Source organism: Amblyomma americanum, chromosome 4 (assembly GCF_052857255.1).
Source record: "Amblyomma americanum isolate KBUSLIRL-KWMA chromosome 4, ASM5285725v1, whole genome shotgun sequence".
In the NCBI taxonomy this organism is placed as follows: domain Eukaryota; kingdom Metazoa; phylum Arthropoda; class Arachnida; order Ixodida; family Ixodidae; genus Amblyomma; species Amblyomma americanum.
Window position 1 is genome coordinate 178,879,256 of NC_135500.1, and position 27,796 is coordinate 178,907,051.

At 47.0% G+C, this 27,796-nt stretch overlaps 2 protein-coding genes across 2 annotated transcripts in view; one reads left to right on the forward strand and one right to left on the reverse strand.

Moving 5' to 3' along the window:
• The first annotated feature begins 268 nt into the window (after nucleotides 1-268).
• Nucleotides 269-17,414, forward strand: LOC144130470 (uncharacterized). Its single transcript, XM_077664392.1, has 12 exons — nucleotides 269-335; nucleotides 722-751; nucleotides 1,824-1,865; nucleotides 2,807-2,910; nucleotides 3,400-3,492; nucleotides 5,838-6,090; nucleotides 7,147-7,306; nucleotides 10,427-10,554; nucleotides 12,720-12,840; nucleotides 13,952-14,110; nucleotides 14,847-14,972; nucleotides 17,026-17,414. Exons 4-12 carry the CDS (start codon nucleotides 2,835-2,837, stop codon nucleotides 17,212-17,214), a joined length of 1,305 nt encoding a protein of 434 aa, XP_077520518.1. The 5' UTR covers nucleotides 269-335; nucleotides 722-751; nucleotides 1,824-1,865; nucleotides 2,807-2,834; the 3' UTR covers nucleotides 17,215-17,414.
• A 3,245-nt stretch (nucleotides 17,415-20,659) lies between these two features.
• Nucleotides 20,660-27,796, reverse strand: part of LOC144129927 (beta-galactosidase-like) — a 35,600-nt gene continuing 28,463 nt past the window's right edge. Inside the window, exons 12-17 of the mRNA XM_077663986.1 lie at nucleotides 26,912-26,989; nucleotides 25,304-25,390; nucleotides 23,796-23,903; nucleotides 22,950-23,084; nucleotides 21,188-21,424; nucleotides 20,660-20,892 (exon numbers count right to left, since the gene is read on the reverse strand). Of these exons, the coding sequence (XP_077520112.1) occupies nucleotides 20,677-20,892; nucleotides 21,188-21,424; nucleotides 22,950-23,084; nucleotides 23,796-23,903; nucleotides 25,304-25,390; nucleotides 26,912-26,989 (861 nt within the window). The 3' untranslated portion in view covers nucleotides 20,660-20,676. The remainder of the gene's footprint in view (nucleotides 20,893-21,187; nucleotides 21,425-22,949; nucleotides 23,085-23,795; nucleotides 23,904-25,303; nucleotides 25,391-26,911; nucleotides 26,990-27,796) is intronic.

Consider the following 27,796-nt stretch of genomic DNA (forward strand, 5'->3'; position numbering starts at 1 on the left):
AGCGGCGCGTTCCTCTTCGCTTTCTTCATCGAGTAAACCAAACAGCTAACGCTCGTTACTTCAACGTCTTCCAGACGGTGGTGGCCTTTTTTTCTTTCCAAAATTACTCTTGGGGTCCGCCTACTTATTTACTTTAAATTATTCGAGTCGTTTATATTTTGTATCGTGGGCTGTAGACTTTCTTTCCTTGATTTGAGTCGGGGAAATAGCGGCAACAGTCTTTGATAAATTAAGACACACGTTACGTGAAAAAGAGATCGACGAAGCAGAGAACAAAGACGTTCAGCTGTTCTTGATTCACACCCGAACGTTTGTGGGAATCGTCCAAAGAATGAGTGAGTCCTAGCCAAAAAAGGCCCTTTTCTATCAAACTTATCTTTGGACAGGATTATTGCATGATGATTTTGCGGTGTTTTTTTTTTTAGCAACAGCAACATTGGTGCTTGTAAGCAACGGAGTAGGAATTGCAGAGCTATCAACTGTGCCATCGAAACCTCAATAGAGTTACCCGCTTTTCAAGTCTTGTTTCAGATTCGTTGAGACCGCTCGATAAGTTCAAAACTCGACTTTACTAAGAAAAGTGTGGCTGCGTGGGGCAAACAATGCAGTTACAAATCCTTTACTCAATGCGACAAATCTATAGGCCAAGCGGATCTGCGATTTCACAGAAACTTTACGTACCTGATAACCAGCGCAATTTTTTTCTTTCGTCACCTTTTAGCGGAGTCATCCGAAATTGCAATCCTGTCTCGTAAGTACATATAAGCAAATACTGTCGTGAACTGGCTCTTTTCATTACGGTGAATCCGAACTCATCTAGCTCTGAGTACATGGTAAACTCGGGTGCAAGTGTAGGTCTCATACATCAATGCCATGGTAGAGATGTTATCAAAAGTGAACAGACCTAGAAAACCTGCGCAGAACTGTTTGCCAGCGCCATATATGGCGGCGCTTGCCTGTTGTCAAGCTATACGCAATACGCCTTTCTTGATATGTTGTCCTGTTCATAAACGCTTTTTTACCGAAAAGGCTGTAGGAACCACTCCACTTCCGCGGCGGCAGACTGTCTGAGCGAGCAAGTTACGGCACTTTAAACGTTTTATAGGTAATTTTCTATCGCAAACAGTTATGGCGGAAAAACTTTGCTGCAGGTTTTTCATGTGGCCCGGCAGGAATAATCCGTGAACCGCCAGCGCGGCGAAAACTTTCGTGCTGCGCAGCAACTTGTGAGCTAGAAGCAACGATCCGTCCTCCTCCGTTGACTGGCACAGGCAGCGACTTTCACAGGAAACACAGCTCGGCGCGAGAAACTGACTGAATAGCCTCACTCTGCATCATGGTCACGTGACAACAACTACTACCGAGTGGAAGCCGAGGAATGCTCTTAACAGCATGCAGAACCTACGCGAAAACTTGGGCTGCGATAGCAACTTGGGATAGAGAACGACTGATTAAACGGCTCACTCCCGCTATAACTCTCTCGCCTAAGACAGCCTGCCACTGCAGATAAGAGCGGTCCCTGGTGACTTCTGTGTCGAAAAGTCATGTCCTGCGAAAATACTTCTGCGAAAATTCCAGCACATTAAACAGTGCGCACTGCACATATCTCGAAGACAGGCACGCGCCTTCAGGTACCGCTGACAATCAGTTGTGCCACTGTTTCCGTGGTCTACCCCCTTTATCTCACGCCTGTACAACAATTATCTCGTGTGATTGAGCTTGTCGGCTGCTGAAGCAACCAAAAAAAACGCCTCGCAATGGCATTCTCTTTTCTCCAGCCTATACCAAGCAGCCATGCCCAAGGTACATTCCTTCTCTTACAGAGGCAGTGCTTCTAGCCGACAACAGGGAACCGCCACGTCAGGGTAAGCAGATGCGAATTATGCTTTTAAAATTTAAGGCCAATACCACAAAAGAAATAAAACGCTGTTCCGCTAATTCCCCGCTGAATGCTAATAAACTAAGGGATCGACATTTCCCTATTGATTCGAGCTTGGAGATTAAGGAAGTACTAATTATTGTTTATTAGAAACAATATATGCAATCGTATCGCTCATGAGAAATGGCGCACCAGAGTGTAGCTTGGTCGTTTAAAGCGCGCGTCTTCTGAATGAAGGTCGGCAGACCTCAATAATCGATTTACTTCCTAACTTGCTTTGAAATTTTGCCTAACAGCAGAAACAAAGTAAGTACGTACATACAAGACAACCCGGTATCACCATGATTGTGTATAAAAAGGTGATGCATCATAGGAAACATACTTTAAGCCTGTAATGATCGGACATTGAAAGTGGAACATAAAAGTTGCGAGCTCCCAGGATTTTATCACTGGTCCATTCAATACTGAAACGTAAAAGCTGAGAAATTTAGAAAAAAAAAGATGATCACAGTATAATTAAATCTTGCTAATTGTGTTTATTACTGAATATCTTAGAAGGATAAAAATGCACGCAAATACCAAGGCGTGACGATTAAATTAAAAAAATTCTAACGTTCTGTATCACATGCCAGTACAGCATTACGTCTTAGAAATTTCAATCTGTCCTTCCTTTGGGGTTTGCTTTTGCGTGAGTTTGTCCTACTGCAGACCTCTTGCATTTATGGCAGCTCGCACTTAGCCTTTTCGTTCATTAATATGTCTGAAAAGACCAATTTTGCCTCAGCGTTACGAGTTCTGCGGATAAAAATGAAAATTATTCGTATTTTTTCACTCTACGTCAAACGTGATACGCCGGGCATCACGAGGTTAACAATTTCGACGTCATACACCAGCTGATTCTTTTCATTTAAGCTATTTTTTTTTCAGCAGCAAGAGTGCATGGAAGCCTTTCGCCATGTGCAGTGCAGCACTGTTAATCGGCGGTTCTCTGATCGCCGGCGGCATCTTCGTAGTCTTGCGGCAAGGCGAAGGTAAAAAACTCTCATCCCACTGGAAGCCAACACATCGAATGCTTTATTTGTAACAGACTTCAATATCTTCCAGCTGTCCTTTTGGAACAGGTTGTAAATTTTCAGGTTAAACCAATTTTCTCCAGTTCTAATTCGCAACATAAAAAACCAGGCTCAACCAAAGGAGTAATTGCTATTAGCATCCACTCGGGCGCGGCCAAGCGACTACCAAGACTCTCTGCACAGCTTAACCAATCTTAGTAGTTGCAGAAATTTTTTATGCTCTTCCTAAACTCGAGCCCAGGATCACCTCTCTCCTGTGAAGTATATGTTCGAATTAATCTAACAGCGCCAGTTAACGCAAGAAACCACAGCGCATCCTGCGCTGACATAGGCGGGTTGTTTAAATATTATCGTATCGACGTCTTCTGATAAGCCGTAGGTTAGTGGCCGTGTCCAGAACCCTCCCGTTTGCTTTTGTTTATTTTTTTGCTTCCCTCACCTCTGCAGCCACGCAGACAGAACCAGACGTCACGGAGTCCTACCAGGCCCTCATACATGTTGAGCCTGAGGCCCAAAGCGTGACCTTGAACGACGCTCGTGGTAAGGCGCATCGGTAACGCGTTCTCGCGTTGGATGCGCTTGACATGTGGACGTGTTTGGGTTATTTTCGTCTCGCTTACAAATATGTGACGTAGGCATTTGGCGTTACTGAGTGACTGCTTGTGTGCAACGGGGTGGCACCGACAGGAGTCTCCCTGCGCGTAGTCAGCCTATCTGTAATCGTTAAAGCACAGCAACAGAAAATTAGAAAGCGAAGAAAAATAATTCGCAACTATTGCTTTGTTCACTTGCTTCAGTGACATGCTACGACGATTTTCTGGCCGTGTTAGGATGCAAGAGTATGGGGGCCTAAATTTGATCTGGAACATTTTTCTATCGTTTTATTGGTTCATCCCACAATAATCCTGTGTAGCACATACATTGTAAAGTATAGATGCGTAGGGCACGTAATTCTGAGAATGTTATAGCGTGTGCTTACTCACAGGCATTGGGCTGATTGAGGAAACTACGGGAATGACTGATGAAGATTTCTTTGAGCAAAGAAAAAAAAATCAGTCATGTAATAGCAAATATTAATGCCAGTGAGCTTTTACGAGTTAGCAGGATGCAGTGTTGTAAACACATGTGTCAACTCGTAGTTACCGCAAAATAGCGAGTCATGTGATATCTTAACGATGAAGTGAGACATTGAATGTAAATATCGCGAAACCGCTCGCGAGCTCAGTCCTGGCAGTATGCCAGTTAAGCCGACACGTGTCTGGGATCCTTAGACAAGTAATGAAATCTTTTAAGATTTGCGATTCTGATGCCGTGCTATTAAGGATGTCTTGCGTAATAACTTGGCAGTGGCTTAGCTTGGTTAACCTTGGAATTCAGCGAAAAGCAAGGAGGCTTGCTAAACGACTGAAGCTTGTCCATGGCATCTCCGCTACACGCTCGCAACAGCCGTTCTATATATACACCCAAACGACCACGTGGTTATGACGCGGTATCACATGGTCTTGCGACACCCCCATCGGATGTCATCAAGTGGCTTCACATCACCCCATCGGATGTTCTTAAGGTCAAAGGTCGAAGGTCAACCCAAAGGTCACCCAGTGTCAAAGATCACAAGTCAGAGGTCAAAGGTGAAAGAAAGATCATGGGTGAAGGTCAGGGGTCTAGAGTTTGACATCATAACTATATAACATATGGGCATACACAGCTAACGTGGTTGGGCTGAAGGTCGTTCAGGGTCATTATCCGGCCTACGCGACGACTGCTTTGCCTAGCGCGGTAAAGCTTTTCGCTTCAAAACAAAAATGTCGCTCCTGCGTTGTCAAGCACTGGCAAGATTACACTGAAATCAGCTTATGCTTTTAATAATGCATTAGGATTAGAAGGGTGTGTGCAAGCAGAAATGGAGAGTGCCGTCACGAGTATGCCGTTTGACGCGGAAACCTTGTGACGTCATCACAACCTGTCCACCGGATTATGAGTAAACTGCTCACCGTGGTACGTAGCAGTTAAATTAATGACTGGTCGCGAGATGTTGCTCCGCTAGAGCAACCTCATCGCTTAACAGCTGCACCACTACGCCAGGAATAAGCCCACCCAGCGAGATATGAATGCAAAGTGGGAAATGATCAATTCCGCTTATAAGGGCATTAGCTTCAATAGAATCAGCAAGAACAGAAAACGCTAACGCATTCAAACGATCCACCAAGGATCGCTTAAGAGTTTTTTTCTTTCTTCATTCTTTTTATTCTGTTACACTAAAATAGAAAAAATAATGACATGACATTTGTAAATTGCTCTTGTCCATTGCTCTCACCGTCTTATAAATACGACGGTAAACGAACCATAAATGAATAAAAGCTGTCAACGTCTGCGACCATTATATTCACTTTTCTAAAGTTCAAGGGTTGCCTCAAACTGCAACAAACAGGCATCGCTTGTGAAAGATAAAAAAAAAATCGCTAAATCAGCAGCTTGACTACAGAAAGTGAATCTGGTACGAAATATTTGGGCCGAGTCACAGATGTCAGGTCTCGGTGTGGAGGTTTCATTCCGGCTTGTTCTTCCATGTTTGTATGCACTGTATTCAGGCTGGTCGCTATCACATCACGTGCAGTATTTTAATCTCCCTCAATTTTGTTCTAAGTGACTGGTGACGCTTTTAAAAGCAAGAAATTTTAGCGCTAAAGTGCTTCCTGGGGTCCGGCTTTTGAGATTAATAAATTTGACTTTTCATTTTAACGCAGCTCTATTTACTCCTTCAGTCCCTAAAACACATCAGGACCTTCAACTCAGCAAAACAAATGAAGATACAAAAGAGCACTCGACATTGAATGATGAGCCCCAGCTTTGTTTTCAACAGGCATAACTCATCGCTACATTTGCAGCAGCGGAGACCCAGCTGTCGCAGACGCCCTTCGTGTGCACGGTGGGCCTGTCCTTGGACGTCTTCAAGCACGCCAGCCTGCTTCGCGAGGACGGCCTCTGCGAGTACCTCATCTTCCACTCCACCTTCCTGGTAGACAGCGAAGGCAGGGCGGACCTGTGGGACGGCCGAAACCGCACGCGCGCCTTCCACACGTTCCTGGCGTTCGCCAAGGTGTCCTCCAAGACAGCCTACGGCGTGGCGATTGCGCACAGGTCGGACCACACGGCCATTTCTTTACTGTGATCAACGTTAAAGCTGTTCAGCTAACGTTTTCACACTAAAGACCCACGCAGGAATATTACATTAGGAGAGGAATTTACAAACTAAATACAATGATTTCTACAAGGTTTCAACGCGTAAGACGATCTTGCAGATCTCGACAAGTCTGACGGGCAGGCGATAGCCGCGATAATGTAGTAAAGGTATTTTCGTTCTGATGCTGCAAATGGGAAGAAGGGGGCAGAAAATGCTCTCGTCCATATCTCGGCTATATTATAGCGCGATCTTCCGTTGACAGGTGGAAGCGGACAAACGTCCCTGACCCTCTGCTATACGGAGCCCTGCATGAGATTTGCTTGCGTGCTGCAAAGCACTCATACAAAGCACAACGAGTCATACACAGACACAACGCAATGTCCGTGTATGTCCCTTGACTGATTTTATCAGTTCTTAACAGCGCACGGCAAGTAACCAGACAGTCTCCGTTATAACACTGCACCACTTGTGAGCTCCTCCGTCGCGCATATGTTGTCTCAACTTTGCGCGTAATGCCAAATTGTGCGCCTGCGCGTGTCCCCGACGCTATGAACTAGCGCTAGCTAGTAAGCAATCGTATCTCTGCAGAGAATGCGTTAACACAGGTTTATGATACCTCCCCCTACTAACGTTTTCGTACCAATGTTGCTCCCGAAAAAAAAAAAACACGAAATTGAGAATTTTCGCCTCACTGTGACAAGAAGAGGCACCTGTAACTGCCACCATCCCCACGCAAGACACGAAGGAGCGAATACGCACACTTGCACTGTACATATATATATACAGCCAACACAGAAAACATCCTAATGCTACAAAGAATAGGAGGTTATTTGACGGCCATTAAAGGGTCGCCTTGTCTGATGCTCTCGCAGATTTTGCAGCTGCTGACCCTTAGGCAGGCAGTTGTGTTTGTGAGAATACATGAACTGCGGGTTTACGCCCTGGTTGGCTAGAGTGCAAAATGTTATAAGTTTCTTTGTAACCATGCAGCAGTTCTAATTGCGTAAATGCAGAAAATCTGGCGAAGCGCTGCGCCAGCTGGGCACTGCGGTGGGCATAGGAGAGTTCGTGACGTACTGGGCCAACGGCGTCCGCCACCACGCTGTCCTGGACGTGCACGAGCGCTACGTGAAGAGCCCCAGAGACTTGAGGCTCACCTTCGCCCTACTCAAGGTGGGCTGCGTCGAGGCAGGAGCGACTCCTACTTAAACCTAACGTTGCTCGCTTGGGCACAGCTGGTCACTTTTGATGCTTAGTATGTTGCGAACAATCTGAGCGCAGGGGAAAAAATTACTGGCTAGAGTAAGCTACAGTTTCTTCATATCCATTTCTCTCTCCACGTCCCTTCGTTTCCTCCTCTTCTCTTCTTTTCTTTCAGCCTTTTTTTCTTCTTTTCGTTATTTTCTTCCTCTCTTCTTTCTCTCCCTCTCTTGACTTGACATGACTCTTGTTTTACCTTGCCTTGGCTCGCCGACCCTCTTGTGTGCAAATACAGGGCAAGCCTGGGTCAGGAACAACAATGCCAACTACAACTTCTTTCTTCTCCGCTCTTCTCGCTCTTAGTTTGCATTAGCTTGGCACAATACGCCGGACGCCAAGTCAGGGCAAGCCAAACCAAAGCAATCCAAGAAAAAACTGCTACAAAGGGCTTGAGTTGCACGAGAAGTAATGGTGGGATTCCATTAGCAACTCTTGCCTTAATGTAGGACATGTTCTATTTATCTGATTATACTCCACACTCGCTTTTTTTGCGGCTCCGAGGTGATAAGAAAGCCCATTTTTGCTTCTGCATCAACGTGGTAACAATAGCGGTGATGAACCGTATATTCTATGTTCCCTCTTGAAGTTCGGCCTAGCTTTCGAAGCGAGAAAAACTTGCGGCAGACCCTTTCTAGCATGAAAATAATGTTTGTCGCGTGGGTTTTTCACAAGCTGCATTTGTCAAACTTATTCCGTCGGTTGAAAGAACCCCAGAAGGCTATCTATGTTGTTCACCCGAGGTAGGAAATACGTTCACTCAACTCCTGGGAACCGGGGCAATTGTGCATTTCGGTTCAAATCTTTAAGATTGCGGTTGAAAAAGGTGGCTTCCCATGCACAACTCATTTTAGAGCTATAGCCTTTAGTGCGAAGGTGTCATGGAAAAGCGTATTCGTCGTCAGAAAGCATCTGTGCAGCCAAGCCTGAGCGGCAGGAGTTGGACAGAATAGGCTCGGGATGCCACCCGACGGGGGTGCGATCACGGTACGGCTCTGGGCACAGAGCCCGGGCCTTGCGGCTTGCGCTCACTTTTCGAAACCAGAGATCTGCAAAGTCTTCCGGGAAGAGGTACCTTTGTGTTCTCAGTCATTTCGCGTTCATGCAGCCGAGCGTGACCGAAAGGAGGGAGAGGAAGGGATAAAAAGAGAGGGGAGAGGGGGAGACCAACGGGCTTCCATCTAACAGAGACGCGATCCCGACATCCCCCGTGCATATGGCCCATGCCTCACGCTAATCTTCACAATACAAAAGCCGTCCTCATTTGTTCATTTGTGGCAAATGCAACAACTCCATATCACAAGGCGGAACAGCTAGCCCTGATCACCCGCATTACCACAGGTATATCCACCATTAATCTTTCTTTTTTAGTTTTGTACTTCTCGGTCTAAAAAGGAAAGGGGGAAGGGTGGTCGCGTAAAGGGGGCGGGGGGAGGGGGGGGGGGTCGTACCCTCTTAAGCATCTACCGAAAACAAAGCTTGCGCAAGTATTACTCGAGGCGAGGGCACTCAACGGTGTTCTATCACTAATTCAGGCGGCCAATCACATGCATTCTTATGAGTGCGCGATTATTTTGTTGCTTTCTCATGTAAGCTATTTCGGCGTGCAAAGACCGTTGAAGCAGGATAGAAGGAGTGCTGGTTAGATGTTTGGAAGCGCTGCTCGCTTTCTGCACTTTCTCGGCCCGACTTATGTTCTGACTTGACTCCAAACCAAGCAGAAGCCATCACTGGTATTCGCGCTCTCGCCGAATGTTGCGCCCGCTATGACATGACGGGCCGCAGGAGTCTTTGCGGGAAAATTTTGAAAAGTGTGCCGCACGGCAAACAGTACAGTGGCCCCATCTATTGACAGATCTCGTAACGTGCGTCGTCTCGTTGGCGGGAAAAACGGTTTTGCTTTTTTGTACACGGTGAACCTTTCCGTAATTCACCAAGAACCAAAAATTTCCTTCGTGATAAACCTGACGTATTTTCTACGTGTGAAAATGTTTTAATGAATATGTTCAAGAAATAAGTTGGCGGTTTTACTTGATATTTGATCTGTAACGCGTCGACTATCTTTTAGGGTAATAAAAGCAACAGTGTAATCCTCTAGGGCAGAGGGATGAATCTATTAGCGTAGGGTAACCTGCCGCTTCCCTGTATTGTCCCTTAACGTCAGATGTGTTCATAACCCTCCTCTTTTCTATGTATTAAACAAACAAGTCAGCAAGCAAAAATTGGCAGTGGCTTAGCTCAGCTATGCCAGGATATACGTAGCGAAAGCTAAGGCATAGTTTGGTTAGCCTTGGTTAATCTTGATTGCAAGTCCAGGTTAGTCTGGTTGTCTGGCTAGTTGTCACGTGGTTCGTCACGAGGTTGGTCACGTAGCCAGTCACGTGGTTGGTCACGTGGTGTGGTGCGACCACGGTGGGAATGCGAGCACGGTGGGAATGCGAGTTCGCGTCCAATGTAGCTTTCACTACAAAATGTAGGCTATATTTTCTCTGCTTACTGCTCTTCCTTGCTCCAAATATACGCTTATCAGTTCATGACAAGACATCTCATTAGATGCAGTAACAGAATTCGTTTTTAGGACTTATGAGCACCGCTTCTTGCATTCCTTTTATATCAATCTCTCGGAATAACTACCGATTTTTTTCCTTCTCTGTCGTTGTTAGAGCCTAAATTGACTGCTCCTTTGAATCCTGCTGCTGTTTCTTGTTTTCTACGTAAAACAAAAATAACCAGTTTTACTAAATGTGTTCCAACAGACAACGGTCTTTCTCCAAAACTGCTACCAAAGCGCTGTTCAGACTTGCAAATATGCAAATGATCATCTTTAATTTTTGCTTCGTAAACTCTGTAACTTTGCCTTTTTGGTGTGTGCTTTCTTGCGCTGCTGTTTTATTTGTAACCTTTGAATGGCACCAAGTGTCCGTCACTTCCTGTACTTACAACGGCCCGAGGGCAGAGTAACTTTCAGCTGAGGAGACCGCCCAGTGCTGAGCAGAATAAAGATATGAATAAAAGTGTACCGACATTCGTGCACAGGCGTTCAAGTTGCTTCAGCAGGCGCAACAGGAAAACGCCACTTCCAACGCGGCCGTCATCTTCTTCGGCTGTACCTCCGTGCTGCCGAAGAAAAGCTTGCTACATGACGTTCTCAGGAAAGAATTACGGTGAGACATGCCGAAACTTTGTTGCCGTAGCACTTCATTATGGAACGCGTCACGGACTATACTAATGCTCCTCGGCCTCATTCCTCTGCGCCGGCATGGAAACATGTTCCATAACGCACCCCCTTTGTAAAAAGTTTAGAGCGCAGGGGGTTTGCTTTTGAGGCACACCGTGTGGCTTGTAATTTGCATATACAGTTGAACCTCGTTATAAAAAGTTCGAGGCCAGGCGATTACTTCGTTTTAGGCGTAGCTTTGTTATAGCACGTGCTGACCGAGCTTTCAAGGTGAATAGTCATCCCTTCGTTATATCTAATATTTTGTTATAAGTCGTTTTGTTATAAGGATTTTCGGTACAATAATGCCTATACAGTCAAGCATCTTTATAACGAGATAATGGATAACACGAAGACGTACCCATTACCCTTGGTAACTGCCATAGAACCGCATGTACATAAAGAGTGTCTCGTTTTTAAGAACAAAAATTTTCCTGGAAGGTGATATACTTAACCTCAAATGAACCCCACTGCTATCTCGGGCTGCGTATGTCGATTTGAACTGATGCCTTTATTTATAACACTTTCGTACCGATTCGATGTGACAAAGTTAAACAGCCGTGCATAACCTACTTTGTAGAGCGCCGCACAAAACATGTACCTCAAGCAGGGCCTGTATGAAGACTTTGTCTTGAGAACTCGTCAGCTTCTTCACCGAAAATTGGGTACGCGGCGCGCTGAACGATGCCAAGCTAAGCGATGCGCACGACCTAATCCGCCATGCTGCGTCCCGACTTAGTTGCCAAGGCCTTTGGAGTTTTGTGACCTCACCGCCGCACACGACCCATTGCTAGTGCGCACTACCTCTCCGGAGAGTTCCATGTGCTGTTTAATTTCTATTTTCGCAGCATGGTCGCTAAATAAAATATTTTGGCAGTGTGCTTGCTGTATCGACGTCCCATTGGCTTCACAGGACCAAGCAGCGGAACACGCAAGTGAAAAACAACTTCCCTTGAATAGAAGGCGGCTATCATCAAAACCTTCCTACTCGCGTGCGCATTCTTGACAAGACATGTCTGTCATGTGGTGAAGTCTTATAACCCACATCCTCGGGAGCCGTGCGGAGAAGCCAATCAAAACGGGCGCTCGCAATGAAATCGCCACCACGCGCCAATTTTACAACGGTCCGTATCGGCTTCGGCACCTACAAAACGGAACGAAGTATTCTTAACAGAATTCTCCCTCTCCTATGCGACATAACTGTTCCAAAACCCATTTTCTAAACACTAAAACCCTTGTGGGTCGCGAAATAAACGATCGCGCGTTGGCAAGGCTGACGTGTTACGTTGGTGCATGTATGTTCGACAGCGTAGTGGTCGCTCGGTGCGCGTATTGAAGGCTCCCAGAAAGCACATTGTCGGGACACTAAATGTCAGTTATGTCGGCATGAGAAAGTTGTAAGTAAAGTCTAGTATTGTTATAACTAAGCAATGGCTATAACGACGAAAACCGTGGGGTCCCTTCGACTCCGTTACAACGAGGGTGAACTGTTTTCACAACCTCGTGCGAAGCAACGTCTGTCTTCAGAGTGCGGAAAATACGCCGTTGCGTGTTCGCGTTTTACTTTGCCACAGGTGTTCCAAAACCAAAACTGAGCACGAGAACGACAGAAAAACTACATCGCGGTGCGTTCTATCAGCTGCTGCGCATGCGTACAGTGACGGCGCACATGGCACACCTGGCTGACCACTGATACCCTTTCGATGTCGCATTACCAGCAGCAGGTCGAGAGAAGCAGCACAGTTTTCTCCAATTCCTGTGCTTCTTTTCAGCTCGACAACAAATTTTAAGACTTGCGTGTTAGTTTTATTAACATCTGTCCATAACATCGGGGTTTGCTTAGCACTATATCCAGCTCCATTATATTAGTCGTTAATGTTAATATCAATGTTTGTCTGCTTCCCTTAAAACCCGATACAAATGTGTTCATTACTGCGCGCTGTTACTGTTGAAGTAAGGACTGTAGTGATACAAAGAACTTCGTTCCGATAAACCTACCCGTAACCTGCTAAGCTGCAGCTCATTTCTGGCTGAAAATCTTGCGGCCACTTGGCTCTGCCACTTCTGAGCTGATCTGCATCTGAAGCTTGTCCGTTTGATGCTATCCTACAGCCTCCTCCCCGTCGACGTCATGATCCTGACCACTCACGTGATGGTCTCCGAGGACAGCGAGAGGCTGGTTGTTCCGCCCACAGCCCTTCGTGCCTCGGAAGGAGGCTATCCGCCATCCCTCGTGAGTGATTATCTCTGACAGGCAGCTACTTATCTGCCGGAGCGAAAACGCTTGCTCCTGCGTCTCTCAAAGCAATCGCACATGCTTACAAGTAAATTCACGGAAGGAAGTCTTTTCCGCAACTATGTGCGAGCAGGTCCACCGTGCAAGTCGACCTCCGACAGAAGTAGTTGTAGACAGATGTCTGACGTATCTGCAGTGAGGGTTACAAAAGAAGCCGTATGCCTAATATTCGTGAATAATTTATGTGACCAGAATTTAATGTTAGTGAAGCTATGTATGCAGCCAGGACTTAGGTCCTTGAGTGTTAACTACAGCGTATAGCCATAAGCATTACTTTGTGAACAGCTTTGTGCACATCAAGTAAAATATCGATGGTGAAAAAAAAATAGACTGACCCGCTGTAGGTCAGTCAGTTCCTTAGGACAGCCCCTTTCGAGAAACTCCTTATAAGTTGTTTTAATTCAATGCAGCCCGAAGCCATAAAAAATGACATCTTCCTATCGCTCTTCTTGCCGCCCTATCCTGGCACCGCTTAATTAGGCGTTCAATTCTTTGCCATGTGGACACATCCATCTGACTTCAGTGTACACTCGATTCAAGATGTAAGACATGACGCTAACTGCAAACTAAAATGCGGTCACAGGAATTTTCAAATCTTCCGCAAACACCAATTTTCGCGCACGCCAGAAGTGCGCGAGCAACGCATTGCAACCCGTGAATACGACCCCACTTGATTTAATTTGATTTGATTTGATTTCATGGGACTTAATCTAACTAGAACGCATCCAGAGAGCTCGTTCCGTAAGGCCTCAGAGCGTTCCCGTGCCCCGCTGTGGAAGAACACTCGCTCGCAACCCTCTGCGGGTCAATCGATTCCCCAGCGCAGACCTTTCACGAAACTCATCCCCACCAGTTGCTAGCCGGCATCACCTCTTTAGCAGCAGGGAATATCATTTGTGTCAGCGCTGCGCGCGGTGCGCTGAGAGCAAAAGCCGGCCGCGGGGGCTTACGGCAGTGTCCTCTCTTAACCAGTTGCCTGAATATGCTGTGTATCACTCTATGGCCTGTATCCGTATGTGCACGGCGCTCCCATATCTCCTCGCTGCAGCTGGACGTGGCCCAACACGCCGCTGAGGCGGAATACATGAACCAGCCCACTGCGATCGCGTTTACGCTGACCGCGTCGGTACTCGCCTATGAGGTGCCCGAAAGGACCCGCGTGGGAGCGGCCTGCGAAAGGGGCCCCATCCAGGCCACCATGAAGGAGGTGAGTGCCTGTACCCTGGCTTACTCGCGTCTCGTGAACTGACACCAGCGGCAAAATATTTTTAAAAAAAAAAACTGATTTAGTATACATTACAGGTTTCCCAGGGTGCTGGTTTAAGTGGGTTACACACAAATAATAAACACAAAATGTACAAGTAACAAAACACACACGCATCGAACAGGAAGCAGTTACTTTCAGCGCTCATTTATGTTCAAGCACGAACCGAAACCATCCCTTATAAACAGCTGACATCGCCACCGGGACAGCGCAAACGTTCAGAATGGGAGTCTGGCTACTCTGAAGCGCTTGTAAGCGCAACAGCAGTTAATTCGGAAACAGAAGAACCGAGGTTTTGTTGGCTCGTATCTTGCAACTGGAGGCGCTGTCCGTGCCGCTATCGCCACAGGCACATTCGTGTAAAGCGCAGCGGGCGGACTGGCTGCCACTCTGTGGTCAATTGGCTTGCATGCCACTCAATACCGTATTTCTTGTGATGAAGAACTCCCTGGACATTTTTTAGCCAAATGTGAACACCAATAAAACCGAAACTTGATTCTATTCACACAAATTTAAAATGCAGACGGAGCGAATCCTGGCCCAGACGAATGCTGATGTAGAGTCCTCGCGATGTCTAATCACAAGTTGGCAACAAGGGACGCGGGCAAGCAAGAATTACGGAAAGATAACTTCTACTTTCCGGGCTATACCTAGTGTAACTTATTTTATTTTTCCGCAGGTGTGCGGGAAAAGCAACTACCCGGTTTATGTCAAGTACGGAAACAACACAATAATCGGTCGCTCTTACTCTCCAACGACGGGGCGTCTTTACCTTTTCGACACTAAGGAGACGTTCCACTTCAAGGTACGGCCCGATATCACAGACTTACGTTCAGCCATGCAGGTTCTATGCAGGTAATGTCAGTCATTTGCAAGAGCTCACAAATGACTGCCACAGCTAGCACCAGCGCACACTAAAGCACGACAACAGTCTCTTTTGATTATTGGTTTAGACTGTGCTGCTAGTAATCATGTAAGTCAAACGTCCTTTCCTTGTGGGGAATCTTGAAGTGGGTAGCAGCATAAGGTTTGGGAGAGGGGGAGCGCGTGGCGATGAATGATGAATGTACGGTAGTTAATATTCCTCCTCAATAGGAGGGCGTAGAAGTCCGGGAGAGTTACCTCTTTTTGTTCGCGGTGTTAAAGAGCAACTGCATAGAAGTTAGAAATCTATTAGCTGAAAGGTGTTGAATGTGTGCAACGCATGTCTGTAAAGAATGCGGAGTATTTTTGGGCTAGCATTTGAAATGGTGATGTAATCGCCGATTAAAATCGCGACGGCCTTCAAGCTTTTCCGCAGTGCACATTGCCAAATGGGGGGGGGGGGGGGGGGGGGGGGCGCATGATGGCGTCATCGAAGTGTCCGGTACATTTTCAACGCATAAACGCCTGCCTTGAAGGAGAAAAATACCCAGCGGCACTGAAGGCAAAGCCTGCCGAGCGTTGTGTGGCATCACCCAACGAGGCACAGAAGGGTGAGGTTGACTTAAGCGGAAGTTTGAAATCTTACCTTCCATGACGTCACATCAATCTTCCCCACATACCTCTGTGGTTTGAGGAGAAGCCTAAAATTAAATCTTTGATTACGTCTTTATTATAAATGCTAGCGCGAAAACACTTGGCATGTTTTACCTACATCCTATATAGATTTGAATGCTTGAATATATCGTAACTCTCAAAAATTGGTGCAGTCGCCCTTTAAAGAAAGTTTCGGCTGATGCTGGCTTAAAAAATAACGCCTAAGTTATTTCTACCTTCCTGAATTTTGCAATACCTTTCATGGTACGTTCCGCGCCGTTTTCTTGCAACTTGTGCGAAAGTCCTCAGCGGGACGGTGTTTTGTTGCAGCGCAAATGAATTTTAAATTTTGCCTTTTTGGGGCCTGAATCAGCGCGATTTCTACGGGCAACCTTGCGTGCGCGACGTCACAGTTTACTCGTTCATTTATATTCGTTCTGCGTTTGCTGAAGGACAAAATTTCAAGCTTGCTTACGGCCATTTCTGAAAAATAATGATCCAAGCTGTCACAGTCGTCAGTTTAGCCAATCAAACGCACACACGATAGGTTTTGTAGCAATATTCATGACGTCATATATTGGTCTGTTATGACGTCATATTTTAGACCAAACCCAGTTTCGGTTAGTGTTTCCCGGTTTTTGCTCTTTTGCGCTACTACTTCTCGTTACTTTAAGAAACATTTTTTTGTAGCTGAGAAAGGCGACTCTACGTAATGGGATGCGTTTATCAATTGAGAATGTTAAAAAAGAACTCGGAATTGCCCTTTACAGAGAACTGAGGACAACTGTATCTAATTATTTCTCTCTTCATCTTAGCTAATTATACAAATAAGCGGAATTTTAAAAAAATATATATACATTCAGAGGAGCTCGACACGATGGCAAACAATATGTCATTGGCTTCATCCAGCTGCATGCAGTTTACATTCTTTATTTTTTGTTAACTTTGGCTCATGTTATAAGAAACACTTTGTACATGTAAACTCAAGAGGCGTTCCCGCAACAGATTTGGCGAATAACGCTGGTAAAGCATATCGCGAACTTGTTCTTGAAGGCCACCTCTCCTATGTCCGCATATAACATGTGGCTCAGGCCTCGAAGCATAATTTTTTTTATTTTTTTTTCATTTTGACAGCATGCAAACTGTGCATCTTTCGTCTACCACAGACTGGAGCGCTGACGCCGACATTGTCTCCTCCCCAGAAAACGTCCCCTCATATAGATATCACAGTGAAATAAATTAAGAACCTCATACTGACACCTGAGCCGCCTTCAGCGACACAATATGCCTGGTTCCTTGACGCTCCCACTCTTGAACTCGTGCGTTCCCCGTTGCCGCAGATGTGCACCGTTCGCGAGGAGATTCCCGATTTCGTGCACGGCTGGGTCATCTTCAACGTGGATATGGCAGACTACGACGGCTCGTGCAACGGCGCCTCCAGGACCCTCGAGCGCGTGCGCGCCATTCGAGAGACCTTCGACGAATACCGGAAACTGGACGTCGGCCAGCCGCCCGATGAAGCGTGCTGACGCCGTCCGCCCTAAACCCGTAGCTAGAGCAGGAAAATAAAGAGCACATCAGCCGATTTCCATGACCACAAAAACCGCGTTAGCTGACTAAATAAACGCAGCCGCAGCAGGTTCGCTTTTAAGCTTATAACGTTACACTTCCTTGAAGCTCTTTGGGCCCCCTCTCAGTGAAGCAAAACAAATGACGAATTGTCCTACGCATAATTCAAAAAGTACAGACTAGGCAGCCCTATAGAAGAGAGAACACTAGCCAAAAAGATCTAGTAAAATGCGAAATATCGATTACGTTTAAGCCCGACTGCAATCGCACTTCCGACGCGTCGCGCCACGCGCTGGCGCGTTGAACGCCGAGAGAGGTACTCATCTCCATTCTCCGGGAGTTGGCTCTCGCCGATCGGGTTTCGGCACGCGTAGAGTCACGCGCTACGATGATGTTGCTTGCAGCACTTCGACTGCCAAGAGTGGTGAGGTAGTAATTAGAGTAATAAAATGATTTTAAAATGTGTGGGATGTATTTAGTACGCCTTTTCCCTGTGATCCTCTATCTCAGAACTTGCATAACCCGCAGCGCCATCGACACTCGTTCACTCTGTGCTCGCATCATCGCATCTTGGTCGCCTTTGTTTACCGTGGCTACGGAGCTTGGACGTCGAGCGTTTATTGCAGCACCGAGAAGTTGAACTACACTGGCGAGCAATAACTAGCCAGTGAGTGGGCAGGTTGCCATAACACTCTGTTTGGTCTCGTTCAATAATAATAATTGGTTTTTGGGGAAAGGAAATGGCGCAGTATCTGTCTCATATATCGTTGGACACCTGAACCGCGCCGTAAGGGATGGGATATTGGAGGGAGTGAAAGAAGAAAGGAAGAAAGAGGTGCCGTAGTGGAGGGCTCCGGAATAATTTCGACCACCTGGGGATCTTCAACGTGCACTGACATCGCACAGCACACGGGCGCCTTACCGTTTTTCCTCCATAAAAACGCAGCCGCCGCGGTCGGGTTCGAACCCGGGAACTCCGGATCAGTAGTCGAGCGCCCTAACCACTGAGGCACCACGGCGGGTGGTCTCGTTCCGGAAGTCGAACAATCCGTCAGTGCGCGGGAAACTGCGTGTGCAGCGCGCGCGCCAAATATCTAGCGGGGGCAGATAGTAGCGTCGGGGCTCGCGCCTGGCGCCGCGCGCATGCGCAGACTGTTTCTGGCTGACGCGCGGGGCGCCTGGCGCGCGTCAGCCAGAACCAGTCTGCGCATGCGCGCGGCGCCAGACACGAGCAGCGCGAGCCCCACGCTCCGATCTGTCCCCTGTGAGATATTTGGCGCGCACGCTGCACACGCAGTTTCCGGTGCACCGACGGATCGTTCTTTAACGCAACAAGACCAAGCACAGTGTTCTTGCAGCCTGGCCGCTCATTCGGCTTGTTGGACCCGGCCGTGCAGACAATCGCCACCGGCCGGGCTGCCAGTGTTATGGACCTTAGGGACATAAACACTTGAGTGCAGTGGGGTCGTGCGGAGACCCAGGGGCGTGCCCCGACTTCCTCTCCAACAATAAAGTTTTTCTCTCTCTCTCTCGGCTTGTTTGGTTTTGGGTTTTTGGGGAAAGGAAATCGTGGAGCACACGGGCACCTTTGCGTTTCGCCTCCATCGAAACGCGGCCGCCGCGGTCGGGTTCCGACCCGGGTACTCGTTCGTCAGTGTAGTTCAGCGAAGATGGAGGCGATGCTGGACAAAGATTTATTGATTTCTGAAGTGGAAAAACGGCCATCTCTATGGCTGGCGAGCCATAGGATGCGAACGCAGAGTGAACGAGTGTCGATGGCGCTGCGGGCTATGCAAGTGCTGAATACCGGATCACGTTGAAAAGGCGTGCTTAATTGTGTACTGAATGCATTCCGCAAATTTTAAAATCACTTTATTACGCTACTCACTTCCTCTCACCACTCTTGGCAGTCGAACTGCTTCTATAAACATCACCGTAGCGCGTGTCTACGCGAGCCCATACGCTAGAGGCACCAGCCAGCTCCGTGAGAGTGGAGATGCGTACCTCTCTCGACGCCCGACGCGGCGCGACGCGTCGGAAGTGTGATTGGAGTTACTACCGAAGGCGTAACCAAGAGTGAGGGAAGTAAGGAGTGCGAGGGGTGCGTGGGAGTCGCTGTCTCCCGCTAGCGCGTCTCAGCGCAGGGTCTAGCTGGCCCTCCTCTCTCCACTACCTTGTCGAGAGACGCGCGTGGACAAACGTTCGAGAAGGTCCAACCCCTCTCGAGAACACAGGGGGAGGGACTGCGGCGCCTCCTGCCCCTCTCAGCGCGCTTCCTGCTTCTGAAGTTCCCGCGTTGGCTACATAAGAGCTTTTGAGCGTGTTGTATGCTGTTATGCAGTTCTTGGTCAGGCTGCTTCGAAGTAGAGAAGCCCCAGATCTCTACTGGTACCATCGAGTGTTATCAGTCACACAGACGGGCCTTCGCTCAATGGGACAAGTAAGGCTTTCGCCTCAGTAATCACAGCCAGTTCTTTCTGCCGCTGCTGCTAAACGAGCTGCCCGAGCAGAGTCCCAGCGCAGTTATACGCCAGAATCCAGAGGAGCGCGCCGCCGCCGAGAGGACCCTGCCATTGACGTCACCAAAACAGACAGCTGCGCTGAAATTTCGCGTTATGGAGTACCTTAAATGTCTTTATATTTTTTTGCAGCTAGTGTCAACTAGTTTCAGCTGGAATAAACTGTTTGATCCCTTGGAATCTTTTCACCTGAGCCGGATATTTATTAATTACTCCTTTCATTCACTGCTGTCATCCTCATGTCCACGGACCGCCGATTTCTTTCAGTACCACCTTCTACCCATAGAAACGCCTCAAGATCGATTTTGCTCGGCTGATTCGTGATCGCGTCTTGAGCGCACAGCACGATAGCTGCATCGTGCTCGCATTTTTTTGCTAGCCGCACTACAGCCGCCAGACACCGGCGGCAGTATAAAGTTTTCGCACTCTCATCACTCTCATACAGTGAATACGCCAACTACGGTGCCTGTACGACCGCACGGCAAATGCGGGCAAGCACGGCGCAACGGTAACAACGGCCACGCCTTACCCTGTTGGCCGGGCGCGGCTGCGCAAAAGCTGCCTAAAAGAACCGAAATCTGTAGGCACGCAAAATACAAGCACGCAAATCGTCGGTGGTGTGCATTTCACTGTGATCTCTGATGCGCCTGACAACACTAGCTTTTTCGCGTGAGGTTCGTGTCCCTAATCAAGAAAGGGCGATCATAAGTTAGATTTCTTGTGCAAAAAAAAAACTCCGAATTTAACCCTCTAGGCCATGCAGTGCTGTCGAAACAATTCTGGGGCTAAATCGCAGTGTTGCCAGAACAATAAACGTTCCACAAAACGTGTACGTACGCTCTTAACCCAAAGGTCAATGCCACAGGGAAGCGCACTGCGCAGAGGTGAGGGCGAGGTTGTTTATTATAGCGGCCAGCGTACTGGCGCGTCGAAGTTTGGTTTGGATAAGAAGTTCACGCTGCATGAGTCTGGCGACGAACACTCGGTGGATTCCAACTCCAGCAGCACCAAGAGGTTGACTCCGCTCCTGAAGAGAACTCCAGGCACGTACAGCGTGCTCTGTGGGCCAGCGGGATTCCAGTACCGGCCCAAGTTGAAACCGTTGAGAAAGGCAACGCCCTGAAGGTGAACAAGGCGGCCGCTGTCAAAGTCGAACAAGAGGTTGCGCTTCCCATTTGTGTAAAACACAATGATGTCACTATTTCTCGGCGATATTATACCCTGTGCGAGGAAACATCAATCGATTCTCAGTGGGATTGGACTAAGCTTGCTAAGCTTGTACCTACCTGCGAGACTTCGATAAGGTCATGCGGAAATCACGCATATATGCCTTTTGTTAGCGTTGACTTAATGTTAACTGAGGCAGGTTTTGGGCCTCTTAATTACTATCTTGTCACTGCCCCGGTAGGCTTACCTTCCTGAAGTCGTTGAGACGCAGGAAGGTGTCGTAGGAGCTGCCGTCTTGAGGAATCGATATGTTGGCCGCGTACACCGCCAGCCCTGTGCTCGCATTCTTTGGAGAGCCGCCCTCGCGGCGTAACGCAGCCAAAGCCTCGCTGTCCCGAAGCCAGGATGCGCCGGACAGGTCGATGGGACGCATCTCCCAACCGGTCAGAAGGCGGTCGTCCATGGTTACGTTCTCGATGATTCCCTGCGATCACGGAACAGCCGGAAACCTCTTTTCATAAACAGTTCGCGGAATCATTCGACGCACTTATGTGCTCCAAAGGATGGCACACGCTTCTTGACCCTAAATTTTCACGATGGACTCAAATTTTCCACCCTCCCTGCATTCTCGTTCTCCTCAACCAATGTTCCAACATTTAATCACTTATTACTACATAAAGACAAATGACAGCATCCTAAAGCTTGAAACAAAACTTACAGGACTGTTACCGCTGTGTACATGGAGATACAGCGACAGGTACGTTACGGTGTGTCAGTGGTATGAACGGTTACTCTGTCATAACTGCAAAACCACTCTCCAAGTTATGAAAGAAGGCCTAGACTAATCGACTACTCGATTTGTCGATTCAGTGCGTCAACATGCTCGGAAAAATTACTGCGGCGACTTGCCACGTCGTCACTAGTAACTTCACTGCTTTTCGGACAAAAGAGTATGGTTAATCGTACCTGTTATATCAATTCTTAATAAGGGAGTAATTACTGACATCCACCCCAGCGCAGCCATACGGCTACAAAGGAAAGTTATACAGCTTTCTCAGAAACTTCGCAGTTAAAGAAAAATTCTTCCTGCGTGCAGTAGTCAATCGGCGATGCGCGACTATGTGGTGAATACCGGCGAAAATTTTCCCGTTTAATTTCACTGCGACAGCTGTTAACGGCATGTCTCTCGTTTCCGCGGCGTCGGCGTAACACAGCTCCTCACTGACTGGTCAGCGTCACTGATGACGTTACTGCAACCTGTCACGTTGACTGCTCCACATTCAGTGACGTAACGAGCACAGTGACGTCACGGGTGATAGCATAGTGACGTCATGGGCACTCGCACAGAGAGAAAGACAGTTATGAATAAAACAATATCATATTCACGACCAAGAACAGTGGTTGCTGAATGTCGTGTTACACAGTGGTAACTGTCGTGCGTTTTTTTTTCTAATTAATGAACTTTCTTTACCGCGCCGGCGACGGGTCAATTTTTCATTGCAACGAGGGACGAGTTACATTTTCGTGCTTCTCCCGGCTCTCCGTTTGTGCGATCACGCATCCCAAATTTACGACGCTACCCGCGAAGGTAAGGATAGTTTTCTTTCTTAACCCTGCGTCATGTTTGGAGTGGATTAATTTTAAGCGGTTTTAGTCAGTTTCTCCAGAATGAGTGACTTCAAACGCAGAATAAAAGAGCAACCGCACAGGCAGGCAAACTTTTTGTAATTTGTTTCAAAATTTACTTGACCATGGGGGTTTCCTCACGCATAATCGACCAAAATATTTCGGACCTCAAGTCGCTCATTCACTAGCCTGTCGCCAGCTTTGATTAGCTTTGTTGCTACAGTGACAGCCCTAATTCCGTCCCGAATGTTATTTTAAGAATGTTAAGAATGTTATTTTGTTATCTAAGAGGAGCTGAAAAGCATGTGTACTACGCCTAGGTGGTCACATAACGGCCTTCATATAAGTGGTAACTGCAATTAATTCTGCAGCTTGATATCTACCTTAGGGTCACTGATGTAGGGTCCGAAGTTTATGCGTCCTTGATTCTCAACGAGAATTGATAATCGCTGCCCCGGTTTAGCTTCAATGGTGATTTCAGACGTATTTGCCATCCGGGAAACAATGCCTATGAATGTCTGGAAAGAGGTGAAAAGAAAAGCGATTATTGAGGGCGTCATTACTTAGGCGCTTAAGTTCGATCACTCTGTACGTGAAGCTGACGAACAACTAATTCAGCCGACGGCCGGATCGATGAACTGGCGAAGTAAAAACTGCAAAACCGGCCTTATGGTTCGCCGTTAACGTTGACCAACCGGCTTACTTCTGACGCCAAGTCGAGGCACAGCGATCGAGTGAGTCCGCGTTTATCAAACCGTATGGCAGAATGCTCCAGCAGCACACTCGATTGAGCCTGTTACTACGTGCAAGGCATCATAAACTACACTGGAACGGAAACTGAGAGGATATATTTTCAAGTTTTACATAAGCTGCAACGAAGCAAACCACAACCAAGCATTAGATTTGACAACAAAGCAAGTGACGTATAAGTGAAATCAAGATGGGAACAGTTTCTTGTTTGCAAGTGTTGATAGTTGGTCATTCCTCGTACCGACATGTGAAATGTACCATACGCTGTTGCGTATTACGAGACTGGAATGGAATATTCCTGTGACGTCAGGACTGGTATATGCAACTGAATGTAACGAGAAAAAAAATACTTGCCGATGAGATTGGCAAGGCCGAAAGAAAAAATCTAGAGTACAATATACTGTATACATCATTAACGGTATTTCCTCGACTGGTTTCATTACGCAAGGTGAAGAATGAACAAACATGCAAGTACGTACATCATTTACATAGACGTAGCCGCGATCTCGAATACCAGGCACCTTCACGATCGAGGGAAGCTTGGTACCGAAGCGGACACTGGTATCGTAGAGCATAAAGCCATACGCCTGCAGCAGTGAAATAAAGCAGGGACATTGCATTTCGAAAGCGTTTTAATGAGAATAGTGCGTGGAATAAAGAAAAATAAAATCCAAGGCAAGTGCAGTTTGTTTCGCCTGGACAATAATATTTAAAGCTTTAAAATGTTCCAGCCAATTTTGCCTGTCGCCATAGCAGTCAAACGGCGCACCTGCCGTTCTCCAGCAGTTCTAGGCTCTTTAAGAGGAGTGGACGTTAGTCTGTACAGTACCGGGTTAAAAGCTCCAAAGGCGAATGAGTGCAGTAAAATTAAATAAGGTGTCTCGATGCCAACTGTCATGTTTAAGGTGGAGATGGGCACTTCTCGGTCGGGAGACGCCATTTTTGGGCTTTATTGTCCACGTAAAAGAGTGGCTTGCAGTTTCTAAACCTATACCTCAAATAAAACGGCGACGCCCGTCAGTATTGTAAATTGTAAACTGTGAGGTTCACCGTACCGAAGGGACACATTGGCTATGAGGAACGCCATAATGAAGGGCTCGAGATTGATTTAGAACAGTTTTTTAACGTGCGTAGACATCCGCTTTGTACGGTTAGCGCGCAAGACCGAAAATTAAACGATCTATAGTATAATCCAACTGCGCAAAACTACGTCTGGGCACAAGTAGCGGCATATATAGACGAATTAATAATAATAATAATAATTGGTTTGGGGGAAAAAGAAATGGCACAGTATCTGTCTCATATATCGTTAGGCACCTGAACCGCGCCGTAAGGGGAAGGATAAAGAAGGCAGTGAAAGGAGAAAGGAAGAAAGGGGTGCCGTAGTGTAGGGCTCTGGAATAATTCCATAAAAACGCAGCCGCCGCGGTCGGATTCGAACCCGGGAACTCCGGATCAGTAGCCGAGCGCCCTAACCACTGAGCCACCGCGGCTGGTATATAGACGAATTGAGCAGGCCGTTTTCATTTTTTTTTCAGCGTGTGTGTAGACGTGGTGCGCGCACGTGAAACTGCTCCAGTCGGAATGCTAGTCTTTCGAGGCCTGACCGCGATATTAGTATTAGTAATAGCGACGCAAATGTTTCCGGCTGGAGAAAATGAGAAACGCGTGCTTGCACCGCTTTTTCGGCGAAGCGAAACATCTGCGCGTTCTAAAACGGAAGGGGAAACGGAACGAAGAAGGAGCTTCACGGCGAGCGTTAAACGATGGGAGATTCGGCCAAGCCATTCCGACTACGTCCATCCCACGAATGTAAGCAGCAAATTTTTGGAACTGCTGATCATTTTTCGCCGGTTTTCAAGAGGGGAAGTGTATAGAGAACAGGCTTTTCTAACAGACGCTACCAGCGTCATATGGCTGGATGGGCATGAGAATCGAGAGTGGCACAGCCCAACATCTAGCTGCAGCTCCTGAGAGTGCGTCTTACGTGGCCGACTTGTTCGAACGTCTGAGGGTAGGGCGACACCACAATCCGGTCGACCATCAGCTCCCGCAGTTCCTTCAACCCGAAGATCTGCAATGGTACACACGCAATGTGGGCACGGTTACTTTTGCGGTGGTGAGGCACAGCCCACGAAACAATAAGAGTGAGCATTATGGGGCCTGCTACAAAGAGCTACGGTTAATATTCGTGTCTGTAATACCTTTTTATTCCTTTTTAGTCAGCTTTTCTTTAATGTATGTGTGTGTGTGGGGGGGGGGGGGGGGGTGTAGGCGCACGCGTATAGATTTTTTGTATTTAATCGTACTGTAGGCCCTTTTCGGGCCCATGCAGGAGTGTTTGCAAAATACTATTGTGGTAAAGCCCGGAAATATATGCACACACACAAAAATGGATGTTCTCTCATCTAAAAAAACACAAAAAAGGGAGAAGTTAAACATCAAAGTTAATGATCTTAATAAAATAAACAAATTAAGCAATGGAGGTACACTGCGCAGCTTTTTCTGCCAATTTATTCCGATAGGAAATAGCAGCTGGAAATAGAGAGTACTTCTGAATATTTACATGGCTGACTGGTTGATCATTGGTTCTAGATGAGTATTTGAATGGAGGGTGTAAGTATTGTCAATTTGAAAGAGGTAAGAATCTTTGTTTTGAGGGAACCCAATACAAAGGAGCCTTCTCTACAGCTGCTCCACAGGCGCCATGCGGGCCGAGGTAAAGCAGATCCTCGTGATAACAGAATTGCTCGATTCATTTTACAACTTTGTTTTGTAGCGATAGCTACATTACGGTAGCATTTCGAGCCTTCAGCGTGGCGGCGCCGCCACGCTGTCACGTGGTGCGGAGCAGCTGCCGGCGCCGCGGCGCCGTGGCTGATCACGTGGTTCGTCACGTAGTTGGTCACCTGACCAAGTACCACTCAGCCAGTTGTAGCTATCGCGTCACTCCAGGTTTAGCCAGAGCTAAACCACCACCATTTTTTTTTTTTGCTGTGCTATGCCCGTCTACGCAGCATGACGCGCGCAACGAAAATGGCTCTCTCTTCATCGACTTTCTTGCGTATCCAGGGCCGGCTGTGGATACCCGAAAAAGTTGCGCATATCCCGCATTTTGGTGCTGGCCAAACATCAACCATAGTATCAGAAAATTTTCCACCGTGAAGCAGCAACCTGCTGTGATAGGTTGTTAGAAAAACACGAAGCAACCTTCCCACTCCAAGTGAATGGAAATGCGGCTGTGATTACAAGCAAGTCAAACTGAATATCCCTTTATGCTGCAACACTTGCGGACAAATAATTAATCTTCCTGGAAATCGCTTTCTTAGGCTTAAATATGTAACATTTTCAACTACAGCGCCGCAAAAACCGCAAACAGAGGAAACAGTATGACATGCCGGTAAGAGTCCTTCATTTATTTGTCCCTTTAATACATTCATTATACGAATTTTTCACAGATATTCATGAGTAAATTTTCTAATTCAACCGATTAGTTGTTTTAAGCTCGAGGCACAAACTTGTTCAGAGTTAGATATATACGGTGTAAAGGCAAAATAAATAAAAACGAAACTAGAACTGGTATTTCCATGCTTACACGTTTCATGGCAATCTTTCCGAGGGCCATTTTCATCTTCGGGGCTGGGATTTCTCCCTTGACTCGGTGGGGAAAGAACTGTAAAATGCGGTATGAGAGACGGTCATTAAAGGGCAAAAGGCAGCTTGCCCAAAGTCAAATTTATATAATTATAGATTTATATAAACATGTATTACGAACAAATTCCTCATGACTGCCGAATGCGAATGAACCTGCAATTTCAAGTTCCTCGGACAATAACTTAAGCAAGGAAGTTGTAAAGGTTTGGCACCCAACAGGGGTTTGTCGCGATGGTATTCTGCGATCATGTTGCTTTTGTAGACTCTGCCAGTGTGGTGATAGCCACAGGGCAAGTTTGGATGCAATTTTCTGAAGCTGTGAATGACGCATTCTTAGAGTCTTGACTGGTTCGATGTGATGCGCTAATAGAAATATCGGTGTGGCAAATTATGGACGCTTAATTGTGCCGCTGCCGCTACTCATGCCGCTACAACGCGTGAATAAAGCGCAGTTGTTGCCTGAAAAGGGAAGCGAACAGACCAGTATCCAGGTGCCAAAACGTGACGGCACTGATCGAATGGATGCGGGCCTTCCACTACGCCATTTTGCGCAAACAAAGGGAAAACATTGCTGCTGCAAGTCTGTCTGCACAAACAGGATATGCTATTTTGCAGGATTAATTCATTTACTCATTGTCGAGATAATCGTCTAAGGTACACACATATACAATCATAAGGATAGACGAGGCAAAATGCGAGCTTCAACGCCCGACGAGGCCTCCGAACATTAAAATTGCACGTAAAGCTGCAGGCAACAGTATGGCTTTCTTTATAAATATTTTTGGGCCACACTCAAAATCACGTGAATAAAACAAAAACGCACCTC